This window comes from Pongo abelii, chromosome 1 (assembly GCF_028885655.2).
Source record: "Pongo abelii isolate AG06213 chromosome 1, NHGRI_mPonAbe1-v2.0_pri, whole genome shotgun sequence".
Classification (NCBI taxonomy): domain Eukaryota; kingdom Metazoa; phylum Chordata; class Mammalia; order Primates; family Hominidae; genus Pongo; species Pongo abelii.
The window spans coordinates 96,051,790-96,072,620 of NC_071985.2; the positions used below are offsets into that span (position 1 = coordinate 96,051,790).

Consider the following 20,831-nt stretch of genomic DNA (forward strand, 5'->3'; position numbering starts at 1 on the left):
GGAATTCTATTTATCTTTATTATTACTTTTTTTTGAGACAGAGTTGCACTCTGTAGCCCAAGCTGACGTGCAGTGGTGCAATCTCAGCTCACTGCAACCTCTGCCTCCTGGGTTCAAGTGATTCTCCTGCCTCAGCTTCCCAAGTAGCTGGGATTACAGGCATGCACCACCACAGCAGGCTAATTTTTATATTTTTAGTAGAGACAGGGTTTCACCATGTTGGCCAGGCTGGTCTCCACCTGCCTCAGCCTCCTAAAGTGCTAGGATTACAGGCGTGAGCCATTGTACCTGGTCTATTTATTATTTTTATGTTTAAAAAAATTTTTTTGGCAGGGTGCAGCATCTCACACCTGTAATCCCAGCACTTTGGGAGGCTGAGGTGGGCGGATCACCTGAGGTCGGGAGTTCTAGACCAGCCTGATCAACATGGCGAGACCCCGTCTCTACTAAAAATACAAAAAAATTAGCTGGGCGTGGTGGTGCACGCCTGTAGTCCGAGCTACTAGGGAGGCTGAGAAAGAAGAATCTCGAACCCAGGAGGCAAAGGTTGTCCAGTGAGTGAAGATCGCGCCACTGCACTCCAGCCTGGGCAACAGAGCAAGACTCCATCTCAAAAAAAATTTTTTTTTTTTTTTTTTGAGAGACGAGGTTTCCCTATGTTGACCAGGTTGTTCTCAAACTTCTGGCCTCACCTTGGCCTCCCAAAGTGCTGGGATTACAGGCATGAAGCCACTGCACTCAGCCAAGAAATGGAATTCTAAAAAATGTTCAAGTAAGCCTCAGGAAAACAGAGAAACAAAAACTATAGAACAAACAAAAGACAAAAAGTAAAATGTTCTGTATCTGGACTGGGTCAATGTTACTATCCTAGTTGTGATAGTTTTTGTAAGATGTTACCACTGGGGAGAAACTGGATAAAGAGTACACCGGATCTTTCTGTATTGTTGTTACAATTGTATGTGAATCTGCTATTAATCTCAAAATAAAAAGTGTAATTAAAAAAAACATTTTTAGCTTGCCAGCAGTATAAAAATGGGCAGTAGGCCATATTTGAATCACTGGCCAAAGTCTTATGACACCTTTCCTGATCCTTTATTAGTTATATATATTATTGCAAATATCTTCTCCCAGTTCTTGGCTTGAATTTATCTTTCTTTATATATCAACTTTCAAAGAGGCTTTATATATCAACTTTCAAAGAGGTGGTCTTTATTTTAACTTATCCATCTTTTTTTTTCACCTGATGCTTTATGCCTTGACAAATCTCATCCTATCTGAGATCATATCCGGTAGGACATCTGATAAGATCATCTTCACTGAGATCGTAAAGATATTCTACTATGTTTCTTCTAAAAGTTTTTAAGTTTTGCCTTTCACTGCCAAGTTTATAATCCACCTAGTATTTTTGTGCGTGGGATAAGGTAGGGATATAATTTCATAGTTTTCTACATGAATAAGCAATTGTCCCAGTTCAATTTACTGAAGTGTGTATCCTTTCCCCAGAGATCTACCACTCTACCTGAATAACAGTTTCTGCGTACGAATGAGCCTCTTTTTGAGTTCTCGATTATATTTTATTGGTCAAACTGTCTGGCCTTAAGCCAATACAATTGGTCTTCCATATCTGTGGTTTCTGCATCCATAGACTCAACAAATATTTTAAAAAATTCAGGGCCAGGCGCAGTGGTTCATGCCTGTAATCCCAGCACTTTGGGAGGCAGAGGCAGGCGGATCACCTAAGGTCAGGAGTTTGAGACCAGCCTGGCCAACATGGCGAAATCCTGTCTGTATTAAAAATACAAAAATTAGGCGGGCGTGGTGGCAGGCACCTGTAATCCCAGCTATTTGGGAGGCTGAGGCAGGGAGAATTGCTTGAACCCAGAAGGCAGAGGTTGCAGTGAGCCAAGACTGTGCCACTGTACTCTAGCCTGGGTGACAAGAGTGAGACTCTGTCTAAAAAAAAAAAAAAAAAAAAAAAAATTCAGGCCGGGTGCGGTGGCTCACGCCTGTAATCCCAGCACTTTGGGAGGCCGAGGCGGGCGATTACTTGAGGTCAGGAGTTGAAGACCAGCCTGGCCAACATGTTGAAACCCCATCCATACCAAAAAAATACAAAAACTAGGCGGGTGTGGTGGTGGGCGCCTGTAATCCCAGCTACTCGGGAGGCTGAGGCTGGAAGAATTGCTTGAACCCAGAAGGCGGAGGTTGCAGTGAGCCAAGACTGTGCCACTGCACTCCAGCCTCGTGACAAGAGCGAGACTCTGTCTAAAAAAAAAAAAAATTCAGGCCAGGTGCGGTGGCTCACGCCTGTAATCCCAGCACTTTGGGAGGCTGAGGCGGGCGATTACTTGAGGTCAGGAGTTGCAGACCAGCCTGGCCAACATGCTGAAACCCCGTCCATACCAAAAAATACAAAAATTAGGCCGGGCACCGTGGCTCATGCCTGTAATCCCAGCACTTTGGGAGACCAAGAAGGGCGGATCACAAGGTCAGGAGTTTGAGATCAGCCTGGCCAACATGGTGAAACCCCATTTCTACAAAAATACAAAAATTAGCTGGGCGTGCTGGCGTGTGGCTGTAATCCCAGCTGCTTGAGAGACTGAGGCAGGAGAATCGCTTGAACCCAGGAGGCAGAGGTTGCAGTAAGCTGAGATCGCACCACTGCACTCCAGCCAAGTGACAGAGCAAGACTTTGTCTCAAAAAAAAAAAAAAAAAAAAGAAAATCTGTGAAAGTTGTTTTGGGTTTTTTTTGTTGTTGTTTGTTTGTTTTTTAGAGAACGGGTCTCACTCCATTGCCCAGGCTGGAGTGAAGTGGCATTACCATAACTCACTACAACTCCCAGGCTCAAGTGATCCTACTACCTCAGCCTGCCAAAGTGCCTGTAGGCCTGGCTAGATTTTTTTTTTTTTTTTTTTTTTTTGAGATGGAGTCTCACTCTGTCACCAGGCTGGAGTGCAGTGGCGCAATCTTGGCTCACTGCAACCTCCACCTCCCAGGTTCAAGCAACTTTCCTGCCTCAGCCTCCCGAGTAGCTGGGACTACAGGCACACGCCACCACGCCTGGCTAATTTTTGTATTTTTTTTTATTAGAGATGGGGTTTTACCATATTGGCCAGGGTGGTCTCAAACTCCTGACCTTGTGATCCACCTGCCTCAGCCTCCCAAAGTGCTAGGATTACAGGCGTAAGCCACCACGCCCAGCCTCTTTTTTTTTTTTTTTGAGACGGAATCTTGCTCTGTTGCCCAGGCTGGAGTGCAGTGGCGCAATTTCGGCTCACTGTAACCTCTGCCTCTGGGGTTCAAGCAATTCTCCCTGCCTCAGCCTCCCAAGTAGCTGGGATTACAGGCACCCGCCACCATGCCCGGCTAATTTTTGTATTTTTTAGTAGTGATGGGGTTTCGCCATGTTGGCCAGGCTGGTCTTGAACTCCTGACTTCAGATTATCTGCCCACCTTGGCCTCCCAAAGAGCTGGAATTACAGGTGTTAGCCACCGTGCCTGGCCATTAATGTCTACTTCCTATTTGGATTTTAAAATGTTTTTACCTACTTCTTCAATCAACTCTTAGCTCATTAATATTCAACCTTTCTTCTTTGCTCATCTAAGATTGGACGAACCTCTAAATATTGCCTTCACTATATCCCAAAACTTTTCAGTTTTTTAGTATTTTCCTCATTATTCAGTTCTAAGTGTTTTTAAGTTTCTTTATAAATTCTTCTTTGACCCATGTGTTGTTTACATAGGAATGCTTTTAAATGTCCACATTTATGGGGATTTTGTGTTCGGCTTTTGTGTACTTATTTCTAATTTAAAAGCAGTGGGAATACTGGGAAATCATCTTTATCCCAAGAGAAAAAAAGGTGAGAGCCATGATTCTCTTTCCCAGTATCTGGTTCTGGCATGACACAACTTAACTCTCACCCTAAACAACTCTAAAACTGGACAAAATACAGGAACTCACCATTTCCAGCACAGGACTAATGAGAGTGAATGGCAGAGGGCTGTTTCCTGAGCAAAGGAAAGCGCGTGAGTGCCACATTCACCCTGACCTTCTGCCTGGGGGCATTTTCCCAAACCACAGCAAAAGGAAATAGAGCCCAAGCAGAAAGTGGCAGTCTCACTGGGCAGCAACAGAGTTTAGGTGACAAGAATTTGGGGACAGAGGACCAGAGAGGAAGGAGCCACACAGAAGTCCAAGGAATCTAGGTGTCTGCCTCAGGTCCTTGGTTGAGGCCTAAGCTGTCCGTGGTGCAGGACAAGTACTGGGAGGCCTTAAAGAGAACAGTTGCTGTGAAGGTGGGGGAGAGCGCTCTGAGAGAGGACACAGATGCCAGAGGTCTCACAGTGCTGGAGACAATGGAGTTCCAACCCAGCAAGGGGGACAGACCTTAGCAAGCACCCAGAGCACTCATCTGAGACCCTACAAAAGCCAAGCCTTAGGAAAAATGATGTTATCCAAGAAAAAGGCTCACAATGAAACATTCCAATCCTAACTGTGACACACACACAAAAACCCTTAATAGGATAAAAGATCTGCTAGTAATTTAATCCTTGCTAGAAAAATTTCAACACCATTTAGAGGACAATAACAGAAGTCTCCACGATATAGCATCCATAATATCCAACATACAATAAAAAATTACTATAGGCTGGGTGCAGTGGCTCAGCTCATGGCTATAATCCCAGCACTCTGAGAGGCCAAGGTGGGCAGATCACTTAAGCCCAGGAGTTCGAGACCAGCCTGGGCAACATGGTGAAACCCCATTTCTACAAAAAATACAAAAATTAGCCAGGCATAGTGGTGCATGCCTGTAGTCCTAGCTACTAGGGAGGCTAAGGTGGGAGGATGGCTTGAGCCCAAGAGGTGAAGGTTGCAGTGAGCTATGACTGAGCCACTGCCCTCCAGCCCGGGTAACAAAGCAACACCCTGTCTCAGGAAAAAACAAAACTATTTGTAAAGGGGCCTGAAAATTTTACCCATAATCAAGGGATAAATGTCAACAGAAGCAGATCCACAAATGACACAAATGTTGGAATTAGCAGAAAATGATTTTATAATAACTATTATAAAAATGTTAATCTTAAAAAAGAGACAAAATAGGTGAAAAGATGAAAAAGGCCAGCAGAGAAATGGGAAAAAAGAATAAAATGGAAGTTGAAAAATATCTAAAATAGAAAATTCATTAGATGGGCTTAAGAGCAGATTGGACATAGGAGGAGAAAAGATCAGAGAATTCCAAAACAGGTCAGTTTGGAAGAGTGGGAAAGCCTGTGACCATACACATATACTGAGACCAGTTAGCAAGGTTGTGTGAATGTCTTCAGGGGCTCAGAGGGTGGGTTCAGAACAGGCAGAGGGCTGGGTTCAACTAGGATTAGTGTTCTGCAAGCTATAACCTAGTGAGAAAAGGGCAATGGAGTTAAAGATGTTTGAACTAAGGTAGTTATTGACTATAGAATCTAGGCTAAGAGGGAAATGAGAGAACAAACAGAATATTGAATAATGAAGAAATGGTGGGGTCAGCAGACTTTGGGTGCCTATGTGTGCCAGTGCATCAACTGTTGGACTGAGGCTGTAGAGCCTTGCTACTAAAATGTGGTCCCAGGGCCAGGAGCATCAGCACCACCTGAAGCTTGTGCTAATTCCCAGGCCCTACCCTACATGTACTGAGTCAGAATCGCTGGGGCTAGGGCTCAGAAAGCTGTGTTCACAAACCCTTTTGTTGATTCTGATGCTTGTTAAAGCTTGAGAACCATTCTTCCAGAGTAAGAGAGCTGCAAAGACTGGGGGACAGCGCAGAGTGGGATGCTTGAAATGGTTACAGCAATGACAAGGTCTGAAATACAGCTAGGGGAATGAGAAACTGTGACCAAGTGGAAGAAAAGATCATTAAAGACACAACAATCCAGGTGGGGTGCAGTGGCTCATGCCTGTAATCCCAGCACTTTGGGAGGCTGAGGTGGACAGATCATTTGAGGTCAGGAGTTCGAGATCAGCCTGGTCAACGTGGTGAAACCCTGTCTCTATCAAAAAAATATAAAAATTAGCCAGGCATGGTGGTTCACACCTGTAGTCCCAGCTGAGGTGGGAGAATCCCTTGAACCCAGGAGGCAGAGGTTGCAGTGAGCTGAGATCACTCCACTGCACTCCAGCCTGGGCAACAGAATGAGACCCTGTCTCAAAAAAAAAAAAGATACAATGGTCCAGGAAGTAAGCGACTGGACTCTTAGTCAAATCATCCACATGGATGCTAAATTTGCATGATAATAGGACAGAAAGATAATGAGCCAGAAGCTGAAGTTTTCAGTGAAGGGCATAACACAGAGAAGAGCAGACAACTGCTGCCAGGAAGGTTGCTAAGCAGTATAGTCTGACAGTCTGCCCTTTCAAAGAGGGCTTAATAGAGAAAGGAAGAGAAAGAGTTTGAAATTAGCAAAGGGAGTCACCTCTGACAATCTTTTTTTTTTTTTTCCTGTTTATAGAGATGGGGTCTTGCTATGTTGGCTAGGTTGGTCTCAAAGTCCTAGCTTTAAGCCATCCTCCTGCCTCGGTCTCCCAAAGCATTGGGATTACAGGTATGAGCCATTGCGCCTGGCCCACCTCTGAAAATCTGACTGTAGTCAATAATTCCAACCCATCTCTCGGCTTCCACCTCCAACTTCTCCAGCTTTGTGGCTGACCTTGTTAACTGCCAGCCATATGCATGCTCTGCTTCCTTGCTGACAGAACCCCAAGTTTAGCAACAATGTGTCTATCTTTTAAAACTACATCTCTCAGCATCTGTGCACTTAAGACCATGAGTTACTGGGACATCCAGTGAAACACAAGAAGAACTGTGGTCAAGGCTTCTGGAAAATGCATCTTTTAAGAGGACACAGGCCCCTTTTGCCCTCTGCTTCTCCCCTTCTTCCTGCCTAGAACCCTGATACCACCATGGAGGCCCCATAGCAACCCCGGACTCCCTACCTCCTGACTTCTGTAGGAAAGAAAAACAAATTGCTAACTTGTTTAAGCTACTATTGTTCAGATTTCCTCGTATGTGCAGCCAAGTCGGCTTCTAGCACTAACACTTCAGGCTCTGGAATGGGATCTTTTTCTCCTGGTTCACCTCTGCGTACGGAGAATGGGCCCTCCTCCTTTTGAGGGAAGCTCCCAGGGGTTAGTTATGGACCTTATCTTCTCTGCCTGCAGAGGCAGCCTCCACCATTAACTGCCCCCCATACCTCATATTTGGCAATGTTTATCTCCCTGCCAGGAAGAGCTGGATTTTATTGACTTTTGTCTTACACTTCACACCAGCAGCCAGAACAAGGCTGTACAAACAGTAGACACTCAATGTTTGCTACATTAACAAGGAAAACCTAAGTTTCAATATTCCAGGTTGAAAAAGCCCTGACTGAATTGCCTAATGACCCTTTTTATCCTTGCCAAAAATATAGTCTCCTTAATTTACAAATTCCAAGTTTTCTGCATCTGACCTTACCTCTGACTGTTAAAGGTCACATAAAAGTTCCCTGATTTCACCCGAGACCCTGTCTTCTTCTCCACAGTCAGACTGGACTGGAGGAGGATGAAAGCACTGAAAGCAAAGTCAGCCACGCTCTAAAGGGTGAAAATGGAACGCCCCAGAGCAGAAAGGCCAGAAGACATACCAACGGCGCCCGGGGCTGCTGGATCACATCAGGGGTCCTCTTGGGGGGCCTTTTGCTTGTATTCACGAACAGTTTTCGCTTGTGGAAGAGTTTGCCATTCAGCTCCTGGATTGCAAGTGTTACTTTCTGCATGGAGCCCAGATCTACAAATGCAAAGCTGAAAAGGGAAGAGAGAGAGGACGGCTTTGAGCCCATCTCCAGAGAAGCCCAGAGCTGCAGGGAGGCACCAAGCCCGAGCTGGAAGGGCAGTGTCCTTTCTCTCTGCAGTGACAGAAGATGAACTGTTCACAAGCAAGCTACAAGTATGTCCAGACTTGGGGCTGGGCCAGTGTGAGATACTGTCATGGGTCTCTAAGGAGCAGAAGAAATGAGCTGACTTTCACTATGCATCGTATGTCTATGACTTTGAGTTTCTTTAATACTACTGCCCCAAAAGTTCAAAGCAAGCCAGGTGTGGTGGCTCATATCTGCAATCCCAGCACTTTGGGAGGCCAAGACAGGCGGATCGCTTGAACCCAGGAGTTCCAGACCAGTCTGGGCAACATAGCAAAGCCCCATCTCTACAAAAAAAATACAAAAATTAGCCGGATGTGGTGGTGTACACCTGTAGTCCCAGCTACTTCGGAGGCTGAGGTGGGAGGATTGCTTGAGCCTGGGAGGTGGAAGTTGCAGTGAGTCGAGACTGCACCACAGCACTCCAGCCTGAGAGACAGTGAGACCCTGTGTCAAACAAACAAACGTTCAAAGCACTTTTTACTGCCTTGAAAATAAGAAAGGGAAAATATAAGTAGGTTTGGTTTTCAGGAACAACTAAGGCTTAGGGTGGTATAGTAACTTATCTCAAGTCAGAAAACACAGCAAGGACATGACCAAAAATATACCCAGGTCTCTGGACTTCTAAGCCAGGGTTGTGTTGATAAGACAGTATTCACTGCTGGGTCACAGGGTTAAATATGGAAAGGGGGTTTCCCAAATGTTCCTTTGCCAAGTCACAGTGGGTGTGGATGTGGCGGTTGCTGGGCTAGTCTGCAACATGAGTACATTAGCAAAATGGACAGGGAGGAAAGGAGCTGCTTCCCAAAGAAAACAAAGAAAAAACAGTCATTACCATTTGCAGCCATTCTGGATTTTGTGGACATCAAGAGGGTTGAAGTCCTTTAGAAGGTACAGAATTTCCTCCTACAACAGCAGGGTTTAAAAGAGAGAGACCCAGAGACATAACTTACAACACTTCTCAAGGTTTCAGATCTCCAGCCAGCTAGTCTGGACCCGATTTAACTCATACTTAATGAGGATCTATTATGTGCTGTATGTGCCATGTTTTGTAGGATAGACAAGAAAGACCGCAGCCCTGTCTTCAGTGAAGCTCACCAGTCAAGCAGGGATGCAGACAAGAGAATTAAGTAAACACACCGTTTCATCACTGCACATACAGCTGGCTATGGGCGCACACGGCCTGTCGTTTAATCCAGATTTGGAGGGAAAGGAGGTGGTCAGGGTATGCTCCCAGGAAGAAGTGACTTCCGCAGCTTTGCGAGTACCTCCTCCTCACTGCTTCTCAACCCTGCCCGGCCTCTGCCCAGGGATATGGTTCCCTTCCTCTTCCCCCGACATTTCCCCACACCCTTCTTATCTCCTCTCCTAGTCTGCCCTCAGGCCGTCTTCCTCACCCCATCCCCTCCTCCCCGTCCTGCTCCGCAGGCTTGGGTTGCTGTCTCCACAAAGGCACCAACCTCCCCTGCTTTATGATAACATCTATGCCACCCTGAGGCCTTTTTGAATTACACCCTATTTTTCCTCTTTTCTGCCAAACTTGTAGAAAGAGCCGTCTCCACTTAATGCCTCCGTTTCTTCCCTGCCCACTCCCTCCTGACTGCCTGCGCCAGGCTGGTTCCAGCCCTACTGAAATGCTTTCTTGCAGGTCACAGACATGCGCTCGCTGCCCACTGTGACGGCCTCACTTCAGGTTCAGCTCTTTCACCTCCTGCCTGCACCCCTCAATACTTCCTCCTTTCTCGGCTTCCCCACAAGAGTGTTAATGATTATAAAATTTCACAACCATGATGAAAACCAATTTTTCTCTGGAAAACCCTATTTTGGAAAAAAATTTATATTTATACCATCTTCCAAAGTCACTTTGTTGGCTTAGGAAAATAGAAATGCATTCTGTATAACTCATTTTTCTCAGTCTTCATGTTTATATTACATTTACATTCAAATTTTCTAATTTGCTTTACTCAAATATTTAATGTTTATTACACATGAATCTAAAAGATGCTGAACAACAAGCAATTTGTGAGAACGAGCAATGTGTGCTTAGCATTTTCAGTTTACCAAGCACTTTCATATCCTTTATTCCATTTGGTTTTCACAACCACCCTATAAAGTACACATTATTACTATACTCATTGCACAGAGGCATAAAATAAGGATCAGAGAGGTTAAATGACGTCTCTATGGCTATATAGCCAATTTAGAATTAGGACTTGAACTCCAGACTCTTAACTTCAAATCCTACATTTTTCTTCCATTATATTGTGCAAAACCATAGTTTTCTTCTCAGGTTTTACCATTACTAAAATAAAACAGAAAACTAGTATTTTGGCAGTTATCAGGAAACCATGACCTTGCGCCAAATCCAGTCCACCACCTTTTTTTGTAAATAGTTTTACTGGAACACAGCCATGCACATCCATTCACTCATTGTCTACAGCTGCTTTCAGGCTACAATGGCCTTCAACGCATAAAGTATTTACTATGTGGCTGGGCACAGTGGCTCACATGCCTGTAATCCCAGCACCCTGGGAGGCTGAGGCAAGCAGATCACGAGGTCAGGAGATCAAGACCATCCTGGCTAACGCAGTGAAACCCCGTCTCTACTAAAAATACAAAAAAAATTAGCCGGGCATGGTGGCGGGCACCTGTAGTCCCAGCTACTCAGAAGGCTGAGGCAGGAGAATGGCGTGAACCCGGGAGGTGGAGCTTGCAGTGAACCAAGATCGCACCACTGCACTCCAGCCTGGGCGACAGAGCAAGACTCCATCTCAAAAAAAAAAAAAAGTTTTGATCAATTATAGATTTGAAAGGAGGCTTGGTACATTAAGCTAAAATTGCCTCATGCATATCTCATTTTAAATCATAAAAGTAACTTACTGGATTTTTTAAATTACAAAGACATTAAATGTTTGTTGTAGAATATTTTTAAAAACACAGATAAGCAAACTAGAAGTATTGTCCATAATTCTGCTACCAAAATATGAACACTGCACATCTACTATAAATATCATGAAATCATACTGTACCTTCTGCTTTGTAACCTATTTCACTTAAAGACACATCCCTTCCAGTCAATCACCTCCAACCACATGGTTTAAGAGATTGATAACCTGCTATTAGTTACGGCACCAGCATTTATGGACCACTGACTTTGTGCCAGACAGGCAGGAGGTTACTGCACTCACCTATGTGCTAAGTAATTTCATGCCCATCCAACTGGCAGCAATTTAACAGTTGGACAACACCAAACATTCATGATAGAGGAACCCTGTGCTGCTGGTGGGAGTGCAAGTCAGTCCCCTTCCTGGTCTAGCTGTGAGGCCCGTGTGGCCCTGATGCCCCACACCTAGGTACAGGTCCCAGAGGCACTCGCACCTCACACACCAATATGCGTACAAGCCGGTTCACTGAAGCTCTGCTTGAGGAAGCAAAAACTAGGAAAATATTAGTGTGAGCCATGTGAAACTGATGATTTTGCAGATTAAAAAAATGGTCCAAGCCGGGCGCGGTGGCTCACACCTGTAATCCCAGCACTTTGGGAGGCCAAGGTGGGCAGATCACCTGAGATCAGGAGTTTGAGACTAGCCTGACCAACATGGTGAAACCCCGTCTCTACTAAAAATACAAAATTAGCCAGGTGTGGTGGCGGATGCCTGTAATCCCAGCTACTTGGGAGGCTGAGGCAGGAGAATCCCTTAAACCCCAGGGGGTGGAGGTTGCAGTGAGCCGAGATCGCACCATTGCATTCCAGCCTGGGCAACAAGAACGAGATCCGTCTCAAAAAAAAAAAAAAGGTCCAATACCAGCTATTTCATATGGTACAACCTAAGAACTGGAATGTCTATTTGCAGGTAAACACACTGTGGTAGGTTCATACAAAAGAATATTGTAACAGCCAAAATTACTGCTTAGAGCTGCACATGCCAACACGGACATGATCAAAGCAAGCCACAGACAAATATGCAGACAGAAGGTGAGGGATCAACAACCACCTGCCCAGCACCTCAGCTCCCTGCTTTCCAGGGCACAGCCCAGACATGGTCATTCCCAATGCGCACCCCCAAATGACAGCTTTGAACCCCGCGCTCTCTGACCCCCTCCTATCTTTCCCGCTCACACCTCTGGTTCTCCAACTACACTCCCCAGTACTGTGACCCTTCAGACTCCACCGCTTTCCACCCTCCTGCAAACGCCTGACTCTGACCCTTTTCTCCTAACCGTTCTGCCCCACCCAAACCTACAATGTCCTTGCTGTGCCTTTTTTTTTTTTTTTTTTTTTTTTTTTCTGAGTCAGGGTCTGGCTCTGTTGCTCAGGCTGGAGTGCAGTGGCATGATCTTGGCTCACTACAGCCACTGCCTCCCAGGCTCAAGCCAACCTCCCACCTCAGCCTCCCAAATAGCTGAGATTACAGCATGCACCACTATGCCTGGCTCACTTCTGTATTTTTTGTAGAGATGGGGTTTTGTCATGTTGCCCAGGCTAATCTGAAACTCCTAAACTCAAGCAATCCACCCACCTGGGCCTCCCAAAGGGCTGGGATGACAGGCGTGAGCTACCGTGCAATGTTCCTGGCCCCTGCTGTGCTCGTTAACCAGCTTAGGTGCCAGGGTCTATCACTGCAATCACTACCTGGTGTCCAGTACTTCATGGCATTCCTACTACCTATTCCTCATCATCAGCCCCCCACTCTCCCAGAAAAAACTACCGCACACACTTTGCACATCCTTTCTATTCAGCAGAGAACCCTGATTTTTACTTCACTGAGAAAAGAGAAGCAACCAAAGGGGAACTTCCATTCTCCCACCACCCCCGTATCTGTACTCATCCCTCTATGTGGAAGACCTGTCCCTGCCCCAATCCCTTCCTTCCCACCTTCTCGAAGCCTCTGCCGCTAAATCAGCTCCTCTCTTTCCAGCACCAGTTTCCCTCTCCACTGGATGAGCATACAAATTCGCCATGTTAATACTTATTACACATAATGCCTCAGACCCCATACACCCCTCCTGCTACCACTCCATCTTCCTACTCTTCTTTTTGACTAAAATCCTTGAAAAAGTCATCTATGCTATCTTCACTTCCTCTCACTCTTTCATTCAATAGATACTTATTAGGTGCCCACTCTGTGCTAGAAATGTGTTAGGTGCAGAAAGCAGAGCCCTGCTGGGCTCATCTTTTACGGGGAAGAGATCATCACTAAGAGGAGTAAGTAGCAGGTGGCCAGGCACGGTGGCTCACGCCTGTAATCCCAGCACTTCTGGAGGCCAAGGCAGGCAGATCACCTGAGGTCAGGAGTTTGAGATCAGCCTGGCCAACATGGTGAAACCCCGCCTCTACTAAAAAAATACAAAAATTAACTGGGTGTGGTGATGGGTGCCTGTAATCCCAGCTACTCAGGAGGCTGAGGCAGGAGAATCGCTTGAACCCAGGAGGCAGAGGTGGCAGTGAGCCAAGATCACGCCATTGCACTCCAGCCAGGGTGACGAGAGCGAAATTCCATCTCAAAAAATAAAAAAGAGGAGTAAGCAGCAGGTGTGGTGAGTTCGATGGTGGAAAGTATTAAGGAGACACAGAGCAGGAAGGACAGGAAGAATGGGGGCTGCAACTGAGGGAGAAGAGCCAGGGAGGGCGTCTGAGAAGGCCACCTCTGAAGCAGAGCAGTGAGCAGAGGAAACTGCAGGTGCAAGGCCCTATGGCAGGTTCTGGGCTGAGCAAGGAGGCCAGAGAGCCTGCTGTAGAGCAAACAAGGAAGAAGGCAGGAGTGAGGCAGGCACAGGGAGCGGTTCACGCAGGGCCGCAAGGGACTCTGCTCTTCCTAAATAAGAAGGGAAGCCACTGGAGGCTTCTGAGTGGAGGGGGGCCAAGACCTGCTTGCCACTTTATGGGGTCACTCTGGCTGCTATGTTAAGATTAGACTGCAGGGGAGCTGGGAAGAAGCAAGAAGAGGAGCTGGCTGGGCGCGGTGGCTCATACCTGTAATCCCAGCACTTTGGGAGGCCAAGCCCAGGAGTTTGAGACCAGCCTGAGCAACATGGCTAAATCCCGTCATAAAAATTAGCCAGAGGTGATTTTTATTATAATTAGCTGAACGTGGTGGCTCACTCCTATAATCCCAGCACTCTGGGAAGCCGAGGTGGGTGGATCATTTGAGGTCAGCTGTTCGAGACCAGCATGGCGAATATGGTGAAGCCCCGTCTCTACTAAAAATACAAAAATTAGCCAGGTGTGGTAGTGCATGCCTGTAACCTCAGCTACACAGGAGGCTGAGGCAGGAGAATCGCTTGAACCCAAGAGGCGGAGGCTGCAGTGTGCCAAGATCACGCTACTGCACTCTAGCCTGGACAACAGAGTAAGGCTCCATCTCAAAACAAAATAAAAATAAATAAATAAATAAATAAGCTGGGTATGGTGATGTGTTCCTGTGGTCCCAGCTACATGGGAGGCCAAGATAGGGGGCTTGCTTGGGCCCGGGAGGTCGAGGCTGCAGTGAGCCATAACTGCACCACTGCAATCCAGCCTGGGTGACAGAGCAAGACCCTGTCTCAAAAAACAAACAAACAAACAAACAAACAAATGAACTAAGATCCCTGGCAGTAATACAGGTGGGACAGCAGTGGGTTGGCCGGGGTGCGAGCAGTGGCGTGACAACAGGTGCCAGGTTCTGGATGTAGGTAACTTTTTGTTATAAAATAATTCCAAACATACACAGAAGTAGAGAGTACAATGAACTCCCACAAGCCCATCACCATGCTTTAACCAGCACCCCCATTCCGTGTGTTTCCCCTGTCTCTCCACCCCTTGTTCACCAGTGTCTTAGAGAATCCTGGGCATTCTGTCATCTCACCCTTAAATACTTTAGCCTACTCCTCAAAGAGGCATTTTCTCACTAGACACATCATTATCAAACTAAGAAAAACAATAATGTCTTACTATCAACAGGTAAACCTAACCAATTGTCTCAGAAATGTCTTTTTGTGGTTGTTTTGTCCAAAACGGGATCAAGACAAAGGCTACCATTGTATTTCGTTATCATTTCTAAGTCTCTTCTATTTTATTTTTCAGACAGAGTCTTGCTCTGTCACCCAGGCTGGAATGCAGTGGTGTGACCTCGGCTCGCTGCAACCTCCGCCTCCCCGGTTCAAATAACCTGTCTCAGCCTCCTGAGTAGCTGGAATTACAGGCACCCACCACCATGTCTGGCTAATTTTTGTATTTCTAGTAGAGACGAGGTTTCACCACACTGGCCAGGGTGGTCTCAAACTCCTGACCTCAGGTGATCCACCCGCCTTGGCCTCCCAAACTGCTGGGATTACAGGCGTGAGCCACCAAAGCCAGCCCCTAAGTCTCTTCCAAATCTCCTTAAACCTCTATCAGATCTACTTTAATTTTTCCGTGACTGACTTGTTCTAGAAATCAGGTCAGCTGTTCCACAGACAAGAGTGCTGCTGCTTTATGGCAGCATTATTTTGGTCTTCTATTCCCTATATTTCCTTTTGACTACAAATCTGCTATAGAGCTTGACTAGTATAGGTGTTTTTGGGACAGAATACTTTAAAATGCTGTGGTTGCCTTTATCTTGCATCACTTTTTAGGGGGCTCATATCTGGTTATCTCATTTTTAGTGAGGCTAAAATTAGTCAGCAAGTTCAAATGGTAACATCCTAATCCATCCATTGTAAAACTGCCCAACAATACTTTACCTAATGAATTAAGCAAGCTCAGATAACCACTGTCTGAAATAGGTATCTCACTGGGATTTGCACAATGGTCATTTTCTAATTCTATCATTTCTTCTGCATTTATGAGCTAGAGTTCTTCTGTAAAGAACCTTCTCTCATTCACTAGGGTTGTTTGCTCTGAAAATGCTATTACATTGGTGTTGGAAAAGCAAGATAAATACTTCTTCCTTCTCTTTAATTATCAAGTTTTATGTTAACGAACCATTACCTTTCCATTTTCAGTTGTGTCCAGTGTTATTTCTTTCTTTAGATACCACTACAAATTAATGCTTTTTAAAATCATTGGTGAATTTTAATCAAATGTAGTACTTGATGCTCAAATTGGTCTGTCTTTGGCGCATGGGATGCCCTCTTTGCTTGCCCTTGTATCTTTTTATTTGGAAACTTTCAAATCGGAATAAAAATAGATAAAATAGTATTACAAATCCTTATACGCCTATCACTCAGCAGCCTCAGCAATTCTCAATTCATGGCCATTCCCATTTCATCCATAACATCTCTCCCGGCCACTAGGCTATTCTGAAACAAATCTCAAACACCACATTGCTTCACATGCAAACACTTCAGCACAAACTCCAAGAATTAAGAACACCACCTCTAAATAAATCACCTCTGAATAAAACCTCTGTCTTTTCATTCAAACTTCAATAGTCTTTGATGGCTTTCTGGCATAACAGCTCCAGATGTGCAATCAGCCATTTCTCTAAGAAGGCCTGGTTCTCTTTAGTGGGAAAGAACACAATCTATGGGCCGGGAGTGTTACTGCTACTGGGTAATCAGAGCTCCAATGTCTCTCAGTAGACACAGCTAGAAGATATGCACCTTAAAATAGGAAAAAGTCACCGGGCACAGTACCTCACGCCTGTAATCTCAGCACTTTGGGAGGCTGAGGCGGGCGGAACATCTGAGGTCAGGGGTTCGAGACCAGCCTGACCATCATGGAGAAACCCTGTCTCTACTAAAAATACAAATTTAGCCAGGAGAGGTGGCGCATGCCTGTAATCCCAGCTACTCGGGAGACTGAAGCAGCAGAATTTCTTGAACCTGGGAGACGGAGGTTGCAGTGAGCCGAGATCGAGCCATTGCACTCCAGCCTGGGCAACAAGAGCGAAACTCCGTCTTAAAAACAAAAACAAACAACAACAGCAACAAAAAAGGAACAAAGTACTAAGACACACTCTAACACAAATGAACCCTGAAAACATGCTTAGTGAAAGAAAACACAAAATTCCACATTGTATGATTCTATTGACATAAAATGTCCAGAATAGGAAATCCTTAAGAGACAGAAAGTAGATTCGTGGTTACCAGGGGCTGGGAGGAAGGGGGAAGGCAAAGGACTGCTAATGAGTATGAGGTTTATTTTGGGGGTGATGAAAATATTCAGGAATTAGGATTGATAGCTGCACAATCTTGTGAATATATTAATAATTGAATTGTACTTTTTTTTTTTTTGAGACACAGTTTCACTCTGTCACCCAGGCTAGAGTGCAGTGGCACGATCTTGTCTCACTTGCATCCTGTCTCCTGGGTTCAAGCGATTCTTGTGCCTCAGCCTCCTGAGTAGCTGGGATTACAGGTGTGTGCCACCACACCTGGCTAATTTTTGTTTTTTGTTTTTTGTTGTCATTGCTGTTGTTTGAGAAGGAGTCTTGCTCTGTTGCCAGGCTGCAGTCCAATGACGCAATCTCGGCTCATTGCAACCTCCAACTCCCGGGTTGAAGTGATTCCCCTGCCTCAGCCTCTCGAGTAGCTGGGACTACAGGCACGTGCCACCACGCCCAGCTAATTTTTTATATTTTAGTAGAGATGGGGTTTCACCACATTGGCCAGGCTGGTCTCGAACTCCTGACCTTGTGATCTGCCCACCTCAGCCTCCCAAAGTGCTGGGATTACAGGTGTGAGCCACTGCACCCAGCTAATTTTTGTATTATTAGTATTATTTGTATTATTAGTAATTTTTAGTATTATTTAGTATTATTAGTAATAATTTGTATTATTAGTATTATTAGTTTCACCATGTTGACCAGGCTGGTCTCAAACTCCTGATATCAAGTGATCCGCCCACCTCGGCCTCCCAAAGTGCTGGGATTACAGGCATGAGCCACCATGCCCGGCCTGAATTGTACATTTTTAAATAATAAATTCTCCAGACTGGGCAACATGGTGAGACCCCATCTCTACTAAAAACACAAAAAAATAGCCAGGCGTGGTGGTGCACACCTGTGGTCCCAGCTACGTAGGAGGCTGAGGTGGGAGGATTGCTTGAGCCTTGAGGGCAGAGGCTGCAATGAGCTGAGATCGCATCACTGCATTCCAGCCTGGGTGACAACATGAGATCCTGTCTCAAACAAACAAACAAACAAAAAAGTTAATGGTAAATTTTAAGATATGTAAATATTATATATATTTTAAATTTTTTTTTTTTTGAAACAGGGTCTCGCTCTGTCTCCCAGGCTGGAGTGCAGTGGTGCAATCTCGCCTCACTGCAAGCCCCGCCTCCCGGGTTCACCCCATTCTCCTGCCTCAGCCTCCCAAGTAGCTGGGACTACAGGCACCACCCTGCTAATTTTTTGTATTTTTAGTAGAGACAGGGTTTCACCGTGTTAGCCAGGATGATCTCGATCTCCTGACCTTGTGATCCACCAGTCTCAGCCTCCAAAAGCGCTGGGATTACAGGCGTGAGCCACCGCGCCTGGCCTGAAAAGTTTTTTAAAAATACTGGCTACTGTAGTAGACGATCTTTCAACTCTGACCCAAGATTCTTGTGTCTTCTACCAGAAACCTGGAAACTGCTGCAGGCCAATTTGTTAGTTTGTAATCAGGGTAAAATCTCAGACGTTTCAGTTTTTTTGTTTTTGTTTTTGTTTTTTTGAGACGGAGTCTCGCTCTGTAGCCCAGGCTGGAGTGCAGTGGCACCATCTTGGCTCACTGCAAGCTCCACCTCCCAGGTTCACGCCATTCTCCTGCCTCAGCCTCCCGAGTAGCTGGGACTACAGGTGCCCACCACCACACCCGGTTAATTTTTTGTATTTTTAGTAGAGACGGGGTTTCACCGTGTTAGCCAGGATGGTCTCAATCTCCTGACCTTGTGATTTGCCCGCCTCGGCCTCCCAAAGTGCTGGGATTACAGGCGTGAGACACCGCACCCAGCCCATTTCACAGTTCTTGACAGGGCATTAATGTTACCATTCAAAATTTCTTTTTCTCTTTTCTTTTTTTTTTTAAGAGATGTGGTCTCACTATGTTGCCTAGGCTGGTCTTCAACTCCTTGGGCTTAAGTGATCCTTCTGCCTCAGCCTCTCAAAGTACTGGGATTATAGCTGTAAACTACCATGCCTGGTCTAGAAATTTCTTTTTAAAACCCTACTCCTTCTCTAAAGCACAGCTCAAATCTTTCCTATGAGGCTGGTCCGAGTTTGAGTTGAAAGAAGGCACTATGGGGAGGGCTGCTGCTTTCTGTGAAGGGGACAAGGATGAAACATTCCCTTACCATGGTGTGGGACAGTATGGCCAAGCAAGCCCCAGGTGCTAGGCTCTGGAATGGGGTCTACTGGGGAGGGGGGAAGAGAGAGGTGGCAGAACTGCTCAGTATCTTACCTCCCCAGACCATTGCAGGAACCACATGTAGGGCTCCTCTGCCCACTTCACTGTCAAGTAACAGGTTGGACCAGCCTGCCAAAATGGGGGAGGAGAACCAGCCCCAGTAGGCTCGTCTATCAGGTGCCAGGAATCCCCCAACCTGCCCCTTTGATTGAATATTATTTCATTTATTGGATCACAATGACTTACTATGCTCCAATACCATTTTCTTCTCTCTGTCAGACAAAACATAATGGTCCATCTTTTATTTGGTGAGTTATTTCCATATCTTATTGGTTACATGATTTGGCACAAAGCAAAGAACATGGGACTTGGGAGCAACTGAGCCTGGATTCCACTCCTGGCTGACCACTCACTAGGTCTGTGTACTTAGCTGAGGGACATGACCTCTCAGAGCCTTGGCTGCCTCATCTCCAAGATGGGGGCATTACCACCACCCAGAGTTACAATCACAATTTAATAAAACCACATGAATAAAGCATTTAGCTTATTTCCTAGAGCATGCCTGACAGTTAAAATATAGTAAATAGTGTAAAGGAATAAGGTACAACTGGGCAGAGATGATTGAGTGGAACTGGTTAGCAAGGGAAAATGGAGACTAAGAAAATTTTGAAAAATGTCTGGCATGCTGCAGGGGTTCCACAAAGGTTAGTTTCTCTTATCCTTCTTCCAGGATTGAGAGCCTTGAGGGCAAGGACTAGGTTGTTTATCTTTAAACATGCCAAACTGCAGGCACAATATTTTGCATGTAGTAGATGCCAAAAAAAAAAAAAAGTCAGGTGGTGCTTCAATTCAATAGACCACACTTTCATTCTCCTTTCATCTGTATTTCAAATACACTTACTACAAAATTTAAGCACTTATATTGTTTTATAATTATTTCAGGTTTGTTGGTCTGGCCTCTCCAAATCGACAGTAAGGTGCCTGGGGTCAAAAATACGATTGCTTACATTCTACTCTCTAAGTCCCACTAACACAGCACTGACCGAACCAGCTCATTTCACAATCAAATAGGTGTCATTTTTTTTGGCTGAAACCAACTGCTCCCCATTACCAAAGGATCAGCAGCTGAGCCCTAACAAGGGCTAAGCTTCCTAAAAAGAAGCTACCTCAACCCAAAATAACAAGAAGGCTGACCAACCATCCAGGTATACAGGGATAAAGAGTGGGACTAACTGTCCAGGATGCCAGATTAGAATTTCAGTGCTAAAACTGAGAAAGTCCAAGGCAAACTGTGATGCATTGGTTACCCTAGTCACCAACGAGTGACTGTCTGCACTATCATAGCTCTCAAACATCTTTAAAAACAGGGGAAATTAAGTTACTAGCAGGTTACTAAGTCATATGGGAAGGCCAAGGAAGATAAGCAGCCTATCGTGAAGAATAAATACCTTAGAAATATCCAGTGGAAGATTGCCAACATACACCTCTGTCTCTCTTTTCTTGAATCCTAAGAAGAAAAACAGCATTAAATGGCAGGCATACATACGGTTAGAGGATTCAGAGGAGTCAGAACACAGGGTAGAGACAGGGTCTCTCTATGTTGCCCAGGCTGGTCTC

General features: G+C 45.4%; 1 protein-coding gene across 3 annotated transcripts in view; it reads right to left on the reverse strand.

The window, feature by feature from the left end:
• The window catches only part of TDRD10 (tudor domain containing 10), a 47,279-nt gene that overhangs the window by 20,694 nt on the left and 5,754 nt on the right, over nucleotides 1-20,831 (reverse strand). For all 3 annotated transcript variants that reach the window (XM_054552551.2, XM_054552554.2, XM_024257163.3), the window contains exons 4-6: nucleotides 20,663-20,721; nucleotides 8,764-8,834; nucleotides 7,656-7,812 (exon numbers count right to left, since the gene is read on the reverse strand). In XM_054552551.2, coding sequence (XP_054408526.1) covers nucleotides 7,656-7,812; nucleotides 8,764-8,834; nucleotides 20,663-20,721 — 287 coding nt within the window. The remainder of the gene's footprint in view (nucleotides 1-7,655; nucleotides 7,813-8,763; nucleotides 8,835-20,662; nucleotides 20,722-20,831) is intronic.